Source organism: Hippoglossus hippoglossus, chromosome 8 (genome assembly GCF_009819705.1).
Source record: "Hippoglossus hippoglossus isolate fHipHip1 chromosome 8, fHipHip1.pri, whole genome shotgun sequence".
In the NCBI taxonomy this organism is placed as follows: Eukaryota; Metazoa; Chordata; class Actinopteri; order Pleuronectiformes; family Pleuronectidae; genus Hippoglossus; species Hippoglossus hippoglossus.
In genome coordinates this window covers 16,236,799-16,256,695 of record NC_047158.1, presented here as the reverse complement: position 1 = coordinate 16,256,695, position 19,897 = coordinate 16,236,799, and the positions used below count along the sequence as shown (strand labels likewise).

General features: G+C 43.7%; 2 protein-coding genes across 8 annotated transcripts; one reads left to right on the top strand and one right to left on the bottom strand.

Moving 5' to 3' along the window:
- Window positions 1–466: 466 nt before the first annotated feature.
- On the bottom strand, window positions 467–8,198 carry LOC117766322 (far upstream element-binding protein 2-like). Of its 7 annotated transcripts, none has more exons than XR_004614697.1 (18): window positions 7,916–8,198; window positions 6,615–6,717; window positions 6,444–6,503; window positions 6,267–6,303; window positions 6,062–6,114; window positions 5,852–5,923; window positions 5,687–5,744; window positions 5,226–5,397; window positions 4,942–5,040; window positions 4,761–4,859; window positions 4,567–4,669; window positions 4,223–4,344; window positions 3,810–4,103; window positions 3,591–3,706; window positions 3,417–3,505; window positions 2,857–3,141; window positions 2,201–2,388; window positions 467–2,062 (listed from the first exon to the last, which is right to left on the bottom strand). XR_004614697.1 is itself a non-coding variant. In XM_034593238.1 (18 exons), exons 1-18 carry the CDS (start codon window positions 8,042–8,044, stop codon window positions 2,054–2,056), a joined length of 2,010 nt encoding a protein of 669 aa, XP_034449129.1. In that variant the 5' UTR covers window positions 8,045–8,187; the 3' UTR covers window positions 467–2,053. The 7 variants fall into 7 exon arrangements, 6 of the variants coding, with proteins under 6 accessions (XP_034449129.1, XP_034449127.1, XP_034449125.1 ...); XM_034593238.1 differs by having other exon boundaries at window positions 2,857–3,063; window positions 7,916–8,187; XM_034593236.1 differs by having other exon boundaries at window positions 1,413–2,062; window positions 2,857–3,063; window positions 3,810–4,094; ... (2 more) ...; window positions 5,840–5,923; window positions 7,916–8,190.
- A 57-nt stretch (window positions 8,199–8,255) lies between these two features.
- On the top strand, window positions 8,256–19,870 carry atad5a (ATPase family AAA domain containing 5a). Its single transcript, XM_034593232.1, has 22 exons — window positions 8,256–8,591; window positions 9,565–9,628; window positions 9,730–11,495; window positions 12,154–12,238; window positions 12,372–12,503; window positions 12,783–12,924; window positions 13,015–13,275; window positions 13,397–13,542; window positions 13,766–13,916; window positions 14,231–14,506; window positions 14,981–15,077; window positions 15,369–15,451; window positions 15,547–15,674; window positions 15,760–15,931; window positions 16,061–16,228; window positions 16,354–16,596; window positions 16,683–16,747; window positions 16,853–17,021; window positions 17,291–17,433; window positions 17,559–18,445; window positions 18,586–18,744; window positions 19,069–19,870. The coding sequence occupies exons 2-22, from the start codon at window positions 9,578–9,580 to the stop codon at window positions 19,145–19,147; spliced, it is 5,403 nt and encodes a 1,800-aa protein (XP_034449123.1). The 5' UTR covers window positions 8,256–8,591; window positions 9,565–9,577; the 3' UTR covers window positions 19,148–19,870.
- The last annotated feature ends 27 nt before the right edge of the window (window positions 19,871–19,897 follow it).

Here is a 19,897-nt window from a genome sequence, read left to right as displayed (position 1 = left end):
CACAACCTTGCTCTGTAGTGTGTAAAACTCATGACTTCCTGGATTGTTCTCACTCACACACGTCACACACTTGTCTGTGACGGCTTCTGCTGTAAGTTACCAAAAGTGACAGTGGGACAGATGCCACAAAACCTTCAGTCTGTTTTATGAAATGAACGTCAGCTTGTCCTGGAGTTACCAACAAAACAGTTGTGTTTTCAGGCAAATTGGAAAGTTTGAAATACTTCATGTGGGAAAAACAGATCAAAGTTGATATAATAAAGTAAAGAAATACACAATATTAGTTTTAATGTATCCACATTTTTTTATTCTATTGAGTAGTTCAGTTACCCTTTTTAAAAAGATGGATGATCTTTATATCGGTATCTTTTGTGTGTGAATAAATGGGCTTTCATCATCTTTGCATTAGTTTTATAGAATCTGCAGACATGTGCAAGCAAGACGACAACAAACGTTCACACATTTGAAAGTAATGACGTATGCCCCTTTTTAATTCAGAGTATTGCTGCTGGTGGTCATTTATTAACAATATCAACACTGTTGCCACAGGGAGGCGCTGAGAATACAAGAATCATACCTGATACATCTCAGACAGTCACGTCCAACAGCTTTTTTCTATTGCTGAATATGTGTACATGTGTAATATATCTTGAAATGGGAAACACTGGAAGACTAAATTGAATTATTTTGCACACAAACGACAGCTGTGTGAGAAACGATCATCAGGTTCTCGTTGGCATTCTTAAAACAGTAAAAAGCAAAACATGCAGCCTTGAGATGAAACAGCTGAGCGGAAGGTTTGAATGTCGCCATATGCAAAATACTCCCGTTGTAGACCTACAGGGGGCGACAGAACCGCCACGTGAAAACATTACAGGTCACTGCATGGAAAATACACATTTGCAGTTGCTTCAAGGTGAAAACCCACCAGACGTATATGTTGGCTTTAAAAGGCCTGACAATCTCTAGCAGTAATATAAAACACAAAGCTGAGCAAAGTTTTTAAATCATTTCTTTCCTTATCATCTTGGCCCTCCATCCACAGTAAGCCGGCATTTTGTTGTGTCTAACCCTAAATGGATATTTGAAGATGAACAAAAAGGTGAATAAATCTACAAAATGAACAGAGGCAAGCAAAAATGGCAAAAATGATCCAAACATACTTTCATCCGAGGCAAAACAAAGACACATAACCTGTTGTATGCAGTCTTCACAGTCTTCAAAGTAAAACCTCTTAATTCCTGATTTCTACTCTTCATGCATCAAACAACTCATGGCTTTGCATCTTGGAGAATACTTCCACATCAGCACACAGTTAAGGTCTTGCATGTCACCAGTAGAGGGCAGACTGACGCTCCCTTGGAGGTGAAGGGTGTTCCTGCTCTTTTATCATCTATCTCTAGTGTTTTTTAATCATTATTATTCATCCCACATGCACAAATCAACATTGTAGAATTGTGTTCGTACTCAGTAAACCTGTTTCACTCGTACAAAGTAGATTCAAAAAAACATTTTTACACCAAGCAAGCCTCACTAGAGGAAACTGAAAAACAAAATCACAACAATGAGCAAACAAATGAGCTTTAAAAAGGATTTCCGTGATTTATTACCTTACCAAATACACAAGGTGATTAGAGTTCTAATAGCTCTGTGCATTTCAGTAAATTTACGACTGAGATATGAAGGTTAGGGCTTTATAATGACTTAGTTTTCTTAAGAAGATAATAAAATATATATGAGACGGATGTATTGGCGTTTCAAGGCTTCCGTTGTTTATGATGGCAAATGTAAATGTATGTAGAGGTTTTAAAAAGCTGTGTGTACCTGACATGATGGGATCATCAGTCTTATCCCTTCCCTCGGGAGCAAAACACTAGAACGTCTGCTCGGTTCACATTTTTATTAAAAAGAAAGGGGTGTTTGGTGCTGGGGAGATGAAAAATGAAAACAAAAATAAAACTTAACAGCATAGATCCTGGCTCAAAGTTCGGGGTTGTCCTCTTCGTCCTGTCTTCTTGATTCTCTCCAGGTTGAGACTTTCTGCTATGAACTCTCACTGCGTCTAAAATACAAACGGTTGAAACCATGGACAGATCAGCTTCTTACTACATGTTGCAAATTGTATGACTTAAAAAAAATTTAAATCTCAGATGACACTAAAGACACATGATGAAAACCTTGCAGCAGCCTCAGTACCAACCTGTCCTTGCTGGGGAGGGGCTGGCTGCCCAGGAGCCTGTCCTGTCGGTCCATAGTACGCAGCCTGCTGCCTGTAGTACTCGGCCCAGGCTGCGCTATAGTCCGGCTGACCTCCCGTTGTGGATGCCGCTGCCCCTGCTGCTCCCGGAGCTGCGGCTGCAGACCCAGGGACGGAGCCTCCTGTCTGGGCTGGAGGTGACACACAAAGGAGACAGGACCCAGCTCATACTAAGTTTGTCACGCAGAATTAAAAGTAACCACCAACAGTTTCTGCAGAAAACAAACTGACCTCCATCTTCCTCTAATTGCTGATGATAAAGTGTTAAAGGTATTTAAGTAAGAGAGTTAATTGTTGCAAAGACACAGAGCAGGATACTTAGGAACATGAACCCAAATATACCAGACTCATTTAATAAATGTGTCATAATCAAGGAATGTAATATTAGTATTTCTTTAATCAATCTAAAATTTGGGCTGTACCTTAAATTGATTAAACATCAACTCAAATTTGATTTAGTTCATCCCCTTGATGAACTTGATGATATTTAAGTGCTCATTAAAATGCTATAAATGGCCACAAATACAAAAAGGTAAAAAATATCTTTAATTAGCTTGTTAACAGCGAGAAAGTTACAGGCGATCTTCTTTTTCTCTCACCCATCTTCTTGTAGTACTCCTCCCAGGCCTTGGTGTAGTCCGGCTGCCCCCCCGGCGTCTGTGCGGGCTGGGTCTGGTCGCCTGATGTATGGTCTCCTCCAGTTGGGTTTGCGGGGTACTGGGTCGGCACAGCCCCCGACGGCTGCTGGTAGTACTGAGCGTAGTAAGCCGCCCAGGCTGCGTTAGGGTCATTAGCTGCTGCCTTGCCTAGAAAAGACGCAGGGTGGAGGGGGTGAGGTCCTCATAGGGTGAGGGTGAGCCCCTGCTACTGGCCTGGAGACCGGGCTTGGAGACCAGGGGGAAAACAGAGACAGGGTTAGCCAGAACTGCTTTAAGTACAGAAACTGCATCTCAACACATCATTTCCATCAGTGCTCTTGTGTACCTTTCTCAGATTTCGAAAAAAGATTACTCATCAGAAAGGACTAGGAGGGTTCAGAGAAATGACCTGGGATGAAAATACTGTATTGGGGTTGATAAGTTTAATGTGCTAAGATGGGTAAAAGTAAATGTTAATCCCAGGAAAATCAGGAGAGGCAGTTAATTCAAAGGGGACTCACTGGGGTCGTGGGGAGCCTGGGGCTGCCACTGCTGGTAGGTGTTGCTCCAGCCCTGAGGATTGTACTGGTGAGGACCTGGAGGACCACCACTGAGGAGAAAATGTTTGATTATTATCATAGATGCTCTAAAAGGTCTGCTGCTCTTATGTTACACATAAGTTGAACTACACTTACTGTGGTGGTCCAGGGGCCCCAGGCGGTCCAGGGTTGTAGGGGTTGGGGTTGTAGGGACCCAGTGGACCAGCAGGACCTGGTCCACCTGGCCCTGGGTCCACAGGACACAAAGGACCCTGGGGGACACAACATAGTCACACATCATATGAAGATACAAGTCTATGAAAAATAATGGCATCTCGTTCCAAAAGTACACACAAAAGGATTTAAGGTATGTACTTCAATCTTTTCCTCAATGAGCTGCTTGGCGTGGTCGATCTGCTGAGGTGAGCCCCTGATGATAAACAGCTTGAAGTTGGGGTCTCCGTTGGGGGGCGGCTGTCGTGAGATTTCCACAAATGCCCCTGTCTGCTGGTTGATGGACTTGACATTCTCTCCTCCCCGGCCAATCACGAGCCCACACTTGTGGGCAGGAATAGAGAAGGTCATTTCCCCTCCTGGGGGACCCCAGCCGCCTTGTCCGCCACCTCTGCCCCTGTTGCCTGCAGGCATGCCTGGAGGACCTGGAGGACCCTGCAGATGGAGGAGAAAGCCTCATGAGTACGGCACAGTATAAAAAAAGTCCAGTTAGGATTATTAGTTTGTTTTGGAGTGAGACAGTTTGTGCATGTGTGAGAGAGGGTGATCCATACCCCCTGTCCCTCCTCCCTGACCCTGATGCTCTGCAGCAGGTCGTTGATGATCTGGGCAGCATGTTCGCAGCAGTCAGGAGGCCCACTGATGTGCGCAATCTTCTCTGGACCAGTCCCATCATCTGAGAGGAAGATTTAAGTCTGCATTAGCTATATTTTTGACATTAATTAAAGATTTTAATGTGACCGTCTGTTGTGCTGAACTGATATAATGATTATCTTACTTGTTCCTAGTGGTCAAAAACGTATTCACATACTCTTGAATGCTCTTTAAAAATGTTATATCACTTAAATGTGGATTTTTTAGAAACTTAATTTCATCCATTATCACCACAGGGTCCAACCTTGTTTGAACTGTATCCGAACTCCAGCATCATTCTGGATTTTCTTGATCATCTCTCCATTGCGTCCAATGACAACACCGACGGAGTGTCGCGGCACCGGGACCTGAGTTTAAAACATAAATATTTACAGTATAAGCTTAGATTTGGTTCAATGGCAACTGATCCTATTTCCACACACACACACACACACTCACATCCATGCCACCTCCCATTCGGGAGCTGAAGTCATTCCGTTCACCGAAGCCGGCGTGGTCTCTCTCCCTCAGTATCTCCTCCACCATTTCCTGGGCTTGCTGAAAAGGATAAATATGATAATTAAATTCCATGATTAATTCCATTTTATTGGAACTTTGTAAGATTATTTAATTGTTTCACCTGGACTTTGTATGGATCTCCAATAATACGCAGGGGTTTGTCAACATTAGGTCCCTGAGAGGCATCCTGGATCAGGATCATCTTTACTCCTGCACGCTCCTAGAGTATCACACAGACAAACTCGGTTTTATAGGCCTTTACTGATACTCCTGGATTTTGTTGTCTGACTTTATTTATAAACCTTTTTCAAAAACAAACAAACAGCCACACTGCAAAAGTGGGAACATATATGCCGAGATAATCACAGTTATCAAACATGCTAAAGCAAGACCCATGCAATGTACCTGTAGCTGTTTGATGGTCTCTCCTCCCTTGCCAATGACAAGGCCGGCCTTGCCAGCTGGGATCATCATTTCATGAACGGTGCCATCCTGCCCATTTGTGGACTCGTGATAAGAAGCAGGGGGTGTGCCCCTCCCTCGTGACACTATCTCATCCAACAGCATCCTGGCTTTCCTGGCCAGAGAAGAGTTGAGCAGTTACTCCACATCCATTTTACAACACCATGACATAAAGCTGTCAATGGGGTCATTATAGATAACCAGTTAATAATGGCAGGACAGAATGGGGCTTCAGAGCTTCAACAAAACTAACAATATGATATGTTTGAATCCTGCCTCCAAGTCTGACTAATTTTGTGATTTGCATACACAGGTTAACGGGGCCAGCTTCATTATTAGTCACCATTTGTGATGGTACAAAATAAATTGATATTGAGCCTATTTGCAAAAAATAAAAAACTTACTGTATCGAGTCCTGGGAACCAGTGAGAGAGACAGTCCTCGCTGGAAGGCCTCCACTGTCTGGACACACACAGAAACAGGACATAAGTGACACCAAAAGGAAAACTACATTTTAAATTGGAAAACTATGGATAACTGGTTGGACTCCGCAAAAGTGCAGCAAGTACCTGGAGCTATCTGAACCTTGCAACCTGACTCCTGTTGTATTTTATTGATCTGTTCACCTCCACGGCCAATAACTGTGGAGGAAGAGAAAAAAAAAAAGATACGTCCTGTTTAATGGGTCACACTCTCGACAGTGGCATCGAGCTGTGTCTTATATCACAGGGACAGAGTGGCATCAGTATGGGTAAAGACAAGAGTTAAACTGCACTCACCGAGTCCCACCATGCTGTCAGGGACATTGTACTCCTCTGTGCTGGAAGCAGGTCTTCATCAGCGAGGACAAAGAGGGAACAAGAGGGGAAAAAAGGTAGGTATGACTTTTTACAATTTTATTTTGCCACAATTTAGTTTTTTCCCCCCAGTCATGACAAAAGCCGCTCATTATTTCCAAATCAACTTAAAGCTATTAGCTCTCACCTTTGTTGCGCAAGAGCAGCAAGCTGTGCACCAATAGCTGAGAGGAGACGGCAACAGAGAGAAAAATAGAGATGTTCTGGATTACGAATGTCGACAGACAAGGATAGTTGAAGTCTATATTAAATATTGTCAACAGTGAGTCAGTAAACATAGCCCAACTTCACGGGATGAACTCACATAGTGCGTTTACTGAATCCAAGTCACTTTGTGCAGCCAGTTTCTTACTCTCTGGTTCATCTGTCAAGTGAGAGAAGAGACAACATATCTGCTTTAAAAACATCTTATGCATCTAAAGACATCATCAACAAAAGAAACAAAGAGGTGATGTGGCAGTGTGGTCACTGCTACCTGCGTCCTCCAGCTGTCGTTTCGGTGCAGTGAATGGAAAGCCATCTGATGCAGCGTTGATGTTCACGGGAGGAACGGCATCTCCCCCAATCTTAGCTGCAATCTGAAGCACAGGCATAAAAGTCACCATTATCACCAGAGACACTGATATCCCTTTTCCACCAAGGAAGTTCAAGGGCCAGCTCGGGACAAAAGAACTGGATCTTGGTGAGAAAATCTGGTTCGACTATGGCACCTACACTTCGCTGGGAACAGGGATTATCATGACCATAAGATATTTTTAACTATGGATGCTAAAGAGAGGCAGTAGTGGTCAATGGAGGAAAGAAACTCTCTCCTTGTTGTGTGTTCATCAGCTGAAAAACTAGATGGAGCCTCACAGACAAAGCCTGTGTTCAGGAGAAATGGACATATAGACGTATAAAGTGACGTATAAAGTGACGTAATGACGTGGCTCTATGGTGGCTCTAGCCTGTGCAAAGGCAAATTGGTTCTTAAACTCTGAACCAGCCCTAACACCGGTTCCCCTTGGTCACAAAACTACTCTGATGTGTGCGTTAACACTCATATAATGCTGTAAGGTAACTCTGGACAGGACAGCACATTAAAATCAGACTATACAGCCTTTATCTAGCACTAGTGTACAGCACAGTATATAACTACAATTTGTACAGTGTTCATTCAGGACATTGTAGTTGGAGACGTAACATTATTCAATTACTCTACTCTTCATATATTGTATCAGCCTCTTAGATCGGGGCAATAAAACAATATCAATAATTATTGCAATATCACAAAGGTTCTATATATATATATATATATATATATATATATATATATATATATATATATATATATATATATATATATATATATAGATATATATATATAGATATATATCGATAAGTTAAAACAAACTGAAGAAAAATCAAAAGGAAAGGAAAAGAGAACAGGAAGTAAACATACAAAAACATGGAGGTCATGATGGAGCCTCCAGTAAATCTTGCCTTGTGTTGTCTGACCTTATGGAGGAGGACTAGATAATTTACAGATAACAACCACGTCACAGGTAGTTTATACTCGTGCCAACATTTATTGATTAGTTTAGAGAAAGCTAATAAACTTCATTAACAACGATCTTATTGGGGTTTTGTCTGTGCAGCCCACTTAACACTGCAGATTGACACAAGCCACCGTGTTTATAGCTGAGGGAGCTCGAGCAGTGACACTGTAGCCTGCGTTAGCCCTGAAGCTAACAGGTTAGCTAACCCTCCGTCCACACAGCCCATCTCATCCCTCACCTGCCGGGCCCGCTGCACCGCGTCCGCGAACGCATCTTTCTTGATGGCCGCAGATCCGTTCCCAAGAGCCGCCTGTCCGCCGAGAGGAGCCCCGGAGCCGGGCGGCGGGACCGTGTTGTACTCCGACATGTCGACCAGGCGAGGGGGCGAATGTAAACGAGACACGGGACCAGAGCTACGCAGGAGTGGGAGGGAAAGTCGAGAAATGGACGGAGACGCGCTGGAGACGCGAGTAGAGGTCGCTGTCACTTTATCCTTACCCCTGGAAACGCGACTCCGGACGCCATCTTTGTTGAGGGCGGAACTACGTCAGCGGATGACGGGCGCGCCGCTCCTCCGTGATTGGCGGAATCGGCCGATGCCAAAGGTCACGCGTATTTTGGCGCTCTTCGTCCACGGCGGATTCTGGCGCGTTTTTGAAAGCGCACGTCAAGAAACACGTATTGTGGATTCCCACTCGGAACGATTCGGGTAAAACTACCTTCCAACGCCAGCGTCCACGCACCGCCGGCGCCCGACATGTGTGGGTCAGGGTCGGGAGCTGCGGTGAAGGGAGCGTCCGGCGAACTGTAGCTAGCTCGTTGTTGTTGTTCGCCCTGGAAGTTTGCGTGGAGCCTCACAATGAACGTGTCCTCCGTTAGTGGCTGAGACTAGGAGACACTTCTCTGGATCGTCGGTGAGTGTTTCCCTCTCCCTGTCTGCGAGTGTCGGGAACAATGTGTCCCGCTGCCCGCTGCCCCCGAGTGATACTACACTTTTAGATGTGCTGCTTATGAGCATGTTCATATTACACAGTTTACTTCACAGGACTGTAAGTACATGAATATACGTTTCTGCTCTGCACCGTTGTCCTCTTCTGTTTGCACGTAGTAGTTACTCTGTAGTCTGTTTTTGTTTTACTGTATGTCTATTTGTGTAAGTGTAGTTAACACTGGAGTGAGATTCCTAGTATGGGAACACACACAGGGCAAATAAAGCTGATTCTGCATCATGTTTACAGTGACTGATGAGTAAAGTGTTTTTATGAAATTGTAAATTAACAGAAAGAAACACTTCTAAAACACTATACACCACTCGTTTGCAACAATACTATTCATTTGCATTACTGCAGTTTTTTTTTTTTACATCGTTTTATCTCAATATGTGCAATATCCCATAACACTCATTTTTGTGTAGTATTAGTTTTTCTGTCTCCTGTAACTTGCTTATTTTAATATCATTTCTATTAGGCACTGGTTCTGCATTACTCTGCATTTACAATACCCTTTTATTTTTAGAGTTAATATTCTATTGTTATCCATGTTTTCTATTTTTATTAAACATCGTGCTACTGTAATCTTGGAGCAAGCTGGCACAAGAATTTCCTTCAGGATTTTGTAAAGTCTTCTCTTATGTTTAGGTGATAACTAGCACTTGCAAGGGTATTGCCTTCGTTATCACGTCATGCCTATTTTCATGGCACTTTTGCCTGTGTTAATTATTACAAACAGGGAAGTAAGGGACGTGACAGTCTAATTACTGACAGGTAGAGACTGGACAGACTGATTAGGAAGGCCAGCTTGGTCCTAGGATACCTCCTTGACCCAGTGGAGGTGGTGGCTATGCTGTGACCTGCTGCTATGTGCATAACAATGTTTCTTTTGCTTTAGATCTCTTCAAATTATGGCTGGTGTTGTGGCTATGGCATCTGTCATTGAGGATTTTGACACGCAGGTATCTTTATGATGATTATTGTAAAGCTGGTGTGTTGCATATCATTTTTCTTCATTCACATGCATGCTCATGTTTGATTAACTCTGTCACCCCTATTACAGCCTTGCAAGAAATCCCGCAAAGATGGTGGCAGTCCGGTTGTTAAGACAATCACAAACTATTTCTCTCCTGTGGCCAAGCCTGCGGAGAAACCCTTCTCTCCTCCTCGGTCAAACAACATCATGGACTACTTTAGCAGGAGACCTCCGTCCTCCAAAGAAAAGACCAGCCCGTCGGAACAGTCTAAAGAGAACTGTCAGACATCTCAGTCTACCGAAAAACACACCGGCTCAGAGGCAGCAGTGAAACAGCCATCTCAGAAACGGGGTAGAAAGGCCATCAAGGCTGCTAGAAGACTTGTGGAGGCTGAAAATGTTTGCTCGACAGGGGAGGTGGACTGCGTGAGTATAGATGAACCAGAGCAGTGCAAAGACTCAGCAGCGGAGGTGACCAGTAGCTGTGGGATGCTTGGTAGTGATACAGCAGCTCTGTTGGCCCAGCTTAGTGCCGAGGCTTCTGACAGTGCTGGGACATCAGAGAGGAGCGTCACTGTTAAACAGACTGAAAAAGATGAACATCATGACAATGGTTCCCAGTGTGGCAACAAACTTAAACCAGAGCTGAAGAGCATTCCCTCATCTCCACTTGTACCTTTGAGAGATAAGGCAAAACAGGTTAAAATTGGTGCGCGGAATTCCAAGAAGAAGCATCAACAGGAGGCAAAGCAACCAGAACCGGAGGAGAACGAGGCAGAGACCTCTCTGTGTGAGGTTAACATGGAGATTAATGAAGATCAGGCCTTACAGTCAAGACACAGCACGGTCACAATATCCTTTGAGGATTTTGTGCGAAGTCAGAGTCAGGACAAAGATGGAGAGTGCAAAGACCAGGAAAGTGAAATCACAACATATGCAGAGGAAATGAACAATGATCAGTCGAAAAACGTGGGGTGTGGGGAGCCATTACTCCAAATCTCACCCCGAACTTTAACCATCCAGGCTCAGGTGCATGCAGTCTCACCCAAACAGGAAGCAGTCAAGGCTGTTGGAAAGTTAGCTTCTATCTTTAGCAAGAGAAAGGGGCCAGTGAGTCCTGCAGAAGCAGTATCATCTCCGACCGAAGCTGAACACCAACTTCCATCTACCTTGCTGAGTGTCAAAAGGAAATCCAATGTGGTTCTTCAAGAGGAGGACCTAGAGCTGGCTGTGCTTGAGAGTGAATCCACGCCAAAGTGCACCGTGGTGGAGAGGAAGCAGTTCATGGCTGCCTTCAAACAGCCCAGCCTGGAAGGGTCCAAACCCAAACCAGTGAAGAGCCAGGGCAAGCAGAAGCAACCTGGAGAGAAGAATTCAGATGCTGCAGCAGACAAAGTTGCTGAGGAAGACAGCGTCATCCCTCTCACTGTTGAGCAAGTCCCTGCTGACTCTCAGGAAAACAGTGTACCTAAAAAGAAACCAGCAAGAAAAGGCAGGAAGAAAGCTAAGGACGAAAATGAGGCTGTCACCACCTCAATTACTGTGGCTGCTGCTCCTCTTCCTCCTGTGGAAGAAGCGGTGGTCATGATCGGTGATGATAAAGAAGAGGAGCCCGCCATCCCACCTGTGAGGAGGTCCAGAAGAGAGGCTTTGGTCAAGCAAGAAACCAAATCCACTCCGACATCTCCTGTAAGAAAAACCAGAAAACAAAACAAGTCAAAGGATGCTGCTGGTTCTGCTGCTCCACCTGACTGCCCTGCGCAGATGTCCACCCCAAAGACACGGAAGTCCAAGCACGGAGTCTTTGTAGCAGAGATGGTGTGTGAGCCTGACACGCAAGAAAGTCCAATCAGGTAACACATGCTCATAGTTGTGATTTAATGCAACAGTGCGTGCTTTTGAAATCATTATGGAGGTTAGGAAGGTTATAATGTTTAGATTGCACCAAAACTGTGTTAGTAGTTGTTAATTCAACAGTATGATGCAGTTTGTGGTGGGATTGAATTGTTCTGTGTTGAACAAAGAGCTGTTTGTTTTATTTAACCTAACGTCATCAGTATAAACAAAAATATTTATGTATATTGCACCTCTCAAAACAAAGTTACAAAGTGCTTTGCAAACAAAAACACAGAAATAAATAACAATAAAATCGCAACCATAAAAGAATAAAAACATTAAATGTGTGACAGAAATGGAAGCATGACCACACATTGAAATTATTATAAACTAGAATTTAGTAAAATCAGGGAATGTGCTAGAAAATGTGTACGAAACCTGGCAGTGTTACACAGCACAATTCAACAGCAGCACAAAAATCCTCCTTTTTAAAATGACCATCTAAACACCTCTAAAACAAAAACCAAAGCTTAGAACATGAAGGTAGGTTTATTTATTATTAGACTGCTGTGGCCATAGCTATGTGTACCTAATTAACTGGCAAATGGAAATATCTTTTTAATGTTGCTTATGATTTTGTTGTGGTGAATAAATGTTTCTTTCTTTTTTCACAAGGATTAAATTTACTAGGATCCATAGAAATCTTTCCCTGTCAAAGGCTGAAAGTGGAAGTGGCATTAACACGTCTGTGGCTACTAAAGTGAGTATAATGTTGTTGTTTTTTTATGAATTAGACAAATTCTCAATGTAATGAACTTGGCCAGGAACATTTTTAACATTGTCATAACTGTAGTCAGGATTTATAATAATAATTATAATCTTATCTTTTTCAGACATCAAAAAAAAGGAAGCAGGCAAAGAAGTTGGTGGAGAAAGCCAAAGTGATACAGCAGAGTAAGAAAAGTGCAGTCAGGCGTTCGTCGAGAAATGAGGCGTCCTTCAAGAAGAGTTACTGTGAAAATGAGGTACAGTAAAAGAAGGGAAATTTCATTTCTCAGTTGTAGTTTTTTAGTGATATAGTTTTGAAATTAGGTTGTATTAGTGGTGTGAATATCTGCTCAAGCAGGCAGTGCTGGGGTCTGACTCTGGCTTTTGTTAATAAGCACAGGAGACTTTTCTTGCCCTGTCATCTTCCTGACGAGCATTACCTTTTCTTCACTTGTCTCGATAACATTAGGTGTTAATCCTTTTTGTATCCACTAATTGGTTTTCTGAAAGGCTTGTGATGTGATTTGTTTTGTCAGGATTCTATCATCTGCCTGGGGGAGGAGAAGACTGCCACTCAGGTGGCACTAGAAAAGAATAAAGCCCGGAAACGTTTGCGAAGTCTAAATGATGTTCTTGGCAAAGCCACACCAGCTGGCAAAGAGACCAAGGCTGTCCCAGGTAGTTCTCCCACCCGAAATCACAAGCTATTATTTTATATTCTGTAATCTGCAGAAATATCATTTAATGGTGCTGTGTTTTCTCTCATAGCCTGTAAAGGGGCCTCACTGGGCCAAGAGAAGAGTTCTCGGAAGGTGTCCGGAGTGATTTCAATCTTTGATGAGGGCAGCCGAGAGGGCTCTGAAAACTCCCAGGACGATGAGCAATTCAGGGCTCGAAGAGAGTTTTTGAAGAGTGGTCTCCCAGAGTCCTTCAGGAAGCAGATAGCCAAGACCGTTGCCACTAAAGAGGCATACTCCGTCTCCTGCTCCTCCTTCCAGCCAGTCATACACATGAAGCAACCACCAGACGGTAGGTGGTTCCGTTTTATTACTTGTTACTCGAGTAACTACAAGTGTTAATAACACTCATCTTCATGTTTGTGTTTATTTAAGTGTGTTTCTTAGCTCTGAATGTCTGTTTGTATTTACAGATTGCCCTCTTTGGAATCTACCGTGGCCTGAATCTCCGTTACTGTCTCAACTGAAACCGCTTCGGAGCCGAACATCCTCCTTTCCATCTGTTAGTGGCTCCTTGAGTTTGAAGACTGAACCAGCTCGTAGAGACTTGTGTGAAAGGGTATGTTGACATGACTGTGGTGATCTGATTCTCTTAGCAGGTAAAATTCTACTTGCAAACACAATTAATGCTCCTTTCCCTCCAGTATGTTATTTAATTTCTGTGAATTTTGTGGATTTGCATTGTTCGTATATTTTAATCATTTCCCCAATGTTGACGAGCAGATGTTCAGCAGTGGATATTTTACAGCAGATGTATCAAATATTTTTTTTTAACTGTTCAGGGTTCGGGCTGGAGACCTGAGATCTCTGAAAGTGTTCGTCAGCTTCTCATCGAGGAGGTCAGGACCTGTAACCCTGCCTTCCCTATTCAGATGTTCATCAGTCGCTTCCTGAAGAGACGCACTGAATACCAGCAGCTTAGCTCTGCCTCAGGTCAGTGGAATGACCAGTAGATCATCTGAACGTAGATGTGTTGCAGTTAATTCTAAGCTGCAGTTAATCTCTGATTCTGTAAATCATTTTGACTGTATCCAGTATTCAACTTCTGGACCAGAAGGAGAGTTGCATGAGCATTCTCATTTTTAGCTACAAGGAAGTTAAATACTATTCAAACTTTCCTCAAAGCATTATTATTGGAGCTGCATTTAAGTTTACTATGAATTTAGAATAAACTATTGCTAAAATAAAGACCAATTGGGGCATAAAATTAAAATTAAGTTAGGTGACCAATGTTTTTTACCTACTAGAAACGGCACCAACAGTAGGAGGCAAGAGGAAGAGGATGGATGACGAAGGGGAGAACACAGTGAAGGTTGCTAAGAAGCAGCGGGGTAACCATTCAGAAGAGAGCATTTCCACATCTGAGCCAGAGCCAACAAAAAGAGGAGGCCGCTCGAGACGGGTGCAGGGATCCAAGCAGGAGAAGGAGGCAAAAGAGAAAGCCAGGCCCTCTAACACAGCTGCTCCCATCTTGTCCGAGGACGACTCTGTGATTGTGCTGGATGACGACACTTTGGAAAACGGTGAGGCAGCAAAAAGACAGTTCCTAATTCAGTTAAGAAACCGACATAATGACAGTAAAGTAACCGAGAAGATATCTAATCAAACAGGGAATGAGAAGAGAGTTAAATGACAGCCAGTTGTCAGAAAACTCCTGGATATGTCCAACAAATATCTCACGACAAAGCAAGTTTACATCCAAGAGTGAAAATATTAAAATGCCCAGACCGACACCAGTGGACCATGAAATGTTTGCTGATGGTTTTCAATGTTCCTCCAGTTTCGATTTGTTAAAAATGTGTTATTACTGAACTTAATGATAGTGTAGTTAGACCTACTAGACTGGTGCGATGACCTTCTTACGGGAGGTGATTTGTACCTTCATTGTTGAGGTGTTTGTTCGTTATATTCATTCAACTGGCTTCTGTAAACTCCACTGGCTGTTTTGTCATGTTCGATGTTGGAATCTCAGAAACTCAGTGTAGTTTGTTTTACAGATGTGGTGAAGGAGGAAGTGTTGTGGACCGACAAATATCAGCCCCAGCACTCCAGTGACATCATAGGCAACACTGCCTCAGTGAGGAGGCTGCACAGGTGAGGAACTACAGTAAAGCTGCTTTAACTACATCAAAACAATGGCTGCTGTATTTGTTTTAAACTGACTAACCCTTAGATGATATCTAAAGATGGACAGCACGTCTCTACTTACTCCTACTATTCAGAAATGAAGCTAAAATGTTCTGGTTTCGAAGGGTGCCATATTGCGCGTTTGGAGCCAAAGTTTTCGCAGTAGCCATCGCGATAGCAAGGTCCCACCGATACACTTGCTTGCTTGAAGAATATGTGAGCTAATGCTTCATGTTTCCCTTTTTTCTATTTGTACAGTTGGCTAAAGGAATGGAAACTCCGTGCAGACCGAGATGAGAGAAAAAAGCAGAAAGACAAGAAACAAGAGGAAGGAAACAACGGTGGGACATTCTAAAAATGCTCATCTTATTTTCTCTTCATAACTTTGAGCTTGGTGTAAATTTATTTTGACCGCATCATGGACTTTTGTGTTCAGACTGGGACTGTGGAGAGGAGGACTCGCAGGATGCAGAGGACATGTGTAATTCAATGCTGATCACAGGACCCACCGGAATAGGAAAGACTGCTGCCGTCTATGCATGTGCCCAGGAGCTGGGCTTCAAGGTACAAACGCCTCACAAGTGTTTTGAGCAACACATTTGTTTTGTGGATCGTCACTAAACTGAGAACTTTACTCTGGTCTCTCAAGGTATTTGAGGTGAACGCTTCGTCTCAGCGGAGCGGCCGACTTATTCTGTCCCAGCTGAGGGAGGCCACTCAGTCACACCAGGTGGACAGCCAGGGGGTCAACGCCCACAAACCCACCTACTTCAACAGCTGCGGCACAAGCAGCAGCGCTGGCAGGCCTGGATCCTCTCCTAGTTAGTACACAGCTGACAGAAGTAGCACTGTTTCCATTTAAAGATCTGATACTGTATATGCAGGCTTTAGTTGTTAGATTTGCACAAGCTGAACTGTTCAAAACTTATTTTTCCTTCTTCATCCTTCAGGAAAGATTAACTCTCCTCGCAGGGTGGTTTCCTCTCCCAGGAAACATCCCCAGTCGCCAAGAGGTGCCAAAAAAGGTGCTCTGGCTCCCACCTCTTTAGCCAACTTCTTCAAAATGGGTCGACCCACCAACAAGGAGCAACTAAGCATTAAGAAGAATGAACAAACAGGTACATGCACTCTCATTGTCTCAAATGTTTTATTTTATCATGATGATGCCTTTCGTGAAAATGTAAGCACTATAATAGTAAGTAATTTGCCATTGTTTGTCTCTTTACCCCATCTTTTCATGTAGCTGCTTCCAAGAAAGTTGGGAAAACAAGTAATGAGGATGCAAATAAGCATAAAGACCTCACAGTGAAGTCCCCAGCAGCTACGACCCCTAAAGACAACAGTGAAGAACAGAGCAAGAAGACGGCCACCTCGCTCATCCTGTTTGAAGAGGTGGATGTTATTTTCGATGAAGACTCTGGGTTTCTAGCTGCCATCAAGACATTCATGACCACCACCAAGAGGCCAGTCATCCTCACTACCAGTGGTGAGTAGTAGGAGCACGGACAAAGACTTGTTTTACCTCGTGTTGTCCGTTTTTTGAGTTTCAATCAAGTTTTATATTTTCCCTAGATCCTGCTTTCAGCGCCATGTTCGATGGCTACTTTGAAGAGATCCACTTTAAAACGCCGTCAGTGGTGAGTAAAGGAAATTTAAGTCTGACTCTTAGTTTCACTGTGCGGTTCTATGGTGTCGCTTGAATTTGTGATGGTAAAAACTGTCCTCCTCTCCCTCTGGTGCAGTTAAATGTGAGCAGCTACCTGCAGCTGTTGTGTCTGGCTGAAGACATGAGAACAGACCTGTCAGACATCAGCTCCCTGCTCAGGCTCAATGGCTGTGACATCCGGCAGAGTTTACTGCAGCTGCAGTTCTGGACTCGCAGTGCAGGGGGTCGCCACGTAACCAACAATGGTGAGCAGATGAGCTGGGAAAATGTTGATGATGATATTTACTTTATCCTGGTTCTGCTTTGTAAATACTACTTCAAATATATAAGCTCTTAAGTCGAGACTTATAATTAGTGGGGTGACATTGCATTTACTTTGATGGAATATGTCAGCTGTTATACTGTATAATTAATTATAATTTTCCATGCCTCATGTTGTATTTTAAAACAAAGTGCAGCACTAACTATTTAATTTCATGGGATTTTTTAATTTCTCCCTCGCTCACTTTCAAAGCTGGACTGAAGCCGGAGACGGACGGAGAGGCAACAGAGACGTCTGTCCCGGCCGCTCTCCCTCCCTGTGACACTGGCTGCACTGAGAGCAGACTGGGCCTCCTGAATATTGAACCTGAGAGAGACATCTGGGAGCTGCTCAAGGTGAACTCTTCACAGCACATAACAAGGGCAATGACTTCTTCTAGGTTTCTTTAATATAGTCTAAATTCATGTTGATTCATATTGTACTTGATGTAAGATATTGATCGGGTATCTGCTGTCAACAGAGCCAGAGTCTGGAGGAGGCGGTCTGCTGGGAGCTGCTGATAGACTGCAGGCGACGAGGCGTCGATCTACTTTATTCCAACATGGAGAAACTCTTACCTCTACCACTCACACAGTTGACTGCACCAATCCGCAAGCCAGAGAAATCTGTTTCTGAATCACAAGACCATCCTTCTGTTGATCCCAAAAAGCAGCCGTCATCCACCTGCCTGCCGTCCGACACGCTGCTATCTCATGCCAGGTTACTGCACGTGGCAGACTCCGGTGATTGCTCGGATGATGGCAGTCCAATTAAAGTTTCCAACAGAATGAAGAAGAACAAGAGGAGGCACTGTGTGCCTGGCCAAGATGGACTGAACTCGGACTCGGACTCAGAAGAAAGTTTTCTGTCATTGTCCAAGCCGCAGGGGGATCCTCAGGCAAAGGAGGAAGTTAAAGAGAGGTTAGTTTCAGTAATGGTGAAAAGGAAGCAGCTGACTTCTGAAGAGCGTATGAAAAGTCTCCCAGTCTCACAGTGTCTAGCCTCAATAGCTGACTTTTTAGACAACATGTCCTACTTGGACTCCTCCCTGCATGTCCATCCAGAAGGAGGAGACAATCACAGAAGAATGACACCAGTCGGTGCAGTGGTTAAAGACGGGATGACGGATGAGTCGAGGGTCGAGACTGACAGAGGGAGCTGGGAGACGGGAGAGCGCGTCTTGGAGATCCAGGCTGCCGTGGAGGCGCTGAGCTTCCACAGGTGTCGGTGTTCAGCTGCAGAGGCCTGGGACAAAGCCCAACAGCTGGAAGGAGAGCTTGGACATGAGGCTGCAGGAGAACTCACCCTCCCTGTGGCCCCTCATCGTGAAGCTTACAGCTTCTCTCAGGAGGGTCCCTGCCAACCACAGTGAGTCTTACTACAATCTCTTTAATGTTAAGCCTCATTTAAACTTCAATAAAATGTAAACATTCGCAGAATTGACCCCAAAAACACATGTGAATCCTAAGCCAGTTCAAAGAAAACCAACATGTATGGTTGTGTTCCAGGCTGGTCCAGGTGAGGAGAGAAGTGATGGAGGGTCTGATGCTGAAAGGAGTGGTTGGTACTCTGGGAAACAGACCAGCGGCTGCTCTGGACTATTTGCCAGTGCTACGCACCATCTGCAGATCGGAGCGGCTGAAGGAGAAGGGCAAAGTTAAACGGAGGTGAGAATTGGTGAAACAGTGCACAGAATATGAATTAAATGAGAAGCACGATGGATCATTTGTGTCTCCAAAATTGATATCCTATTAACAAAAGTGAACGAGAAAAGTATCAGGCTACGAGTGATGATACCCGATCTGAGCTGGGTCCGGCTGGGTTCGGATAAAACATTTGAAATGATATTTGGTTCGGTTAAACAGACTAATACGATTAGATGTAGGTTTTGTTTTGACACCAAGCGAATAACCGACAGGCTGCAAATAAATGGGTATGCATCCACAGACACAAAGCTCTGAGCTGTGTTTTTCCTTTTGTCTTCCCTCCAGGTTTCTGCACTACCTTGATGCAATCCACCTTGGTCTTGACAAAACCACACTACAGCGCCTCGCTGAAGACTTCCCCTGAACCACAGAGAAGCCCTTGAGATCATAGACACTCTCTTTTATGGTCCATAGGATGTTGCTCTCAGACGCTAACACGGAATGTGTTTACAGAAAGTGTGGTGGCATCGGGAGCACAGCACTTGGGCAACTTTAATCAGTGTTGCCCTTTGTTTCATGCTCCCTACTTCAGAGAAATATGAGGTGGTCAGACGTGTGTGTACACTAAACACTGTCTGGAGGCGTTTCCACACAGTTTCCTCTAAGATGGAAATGACTGAATCACTGAAGTCAAGTGCACAGCTAAAGTGTTGACTGATTCTTATGGTGATTTTGAAGAAATATTTTGTAATATTAAGGGGTGCTGGATTGTGTGTGATGGATTTTTGTACAGTAGTAACTTTTAGCCTCATTTATGAATTGGCTTTGCACTTTGCAAAGTGTTTTTTATCAAGTAGAAATTGCTTTTGGGGAGCAAGTGTTAATATTTGTAACAGATTAACATGTAAAATAGAAATTTCCTCTGGTTTTGTAAAGGCTGTGTATAAATAGTCTCCACACAACGTACTGTTGATGCACTTAAGATTTTCACATTCACATTCATAAAAAGCAGCTTTTTTACACAAGATTCTGCCTTATTTCACACCTTCACACATCACAGTCAATTATTTCTTATTTTTTCAGTTTTAACTCTGTACACAAACACAATGGGTTTTAGTTGTGATCAAATAAAGGATTATCACAACAGAAAATGACAGGCCTCATTATTAATTTT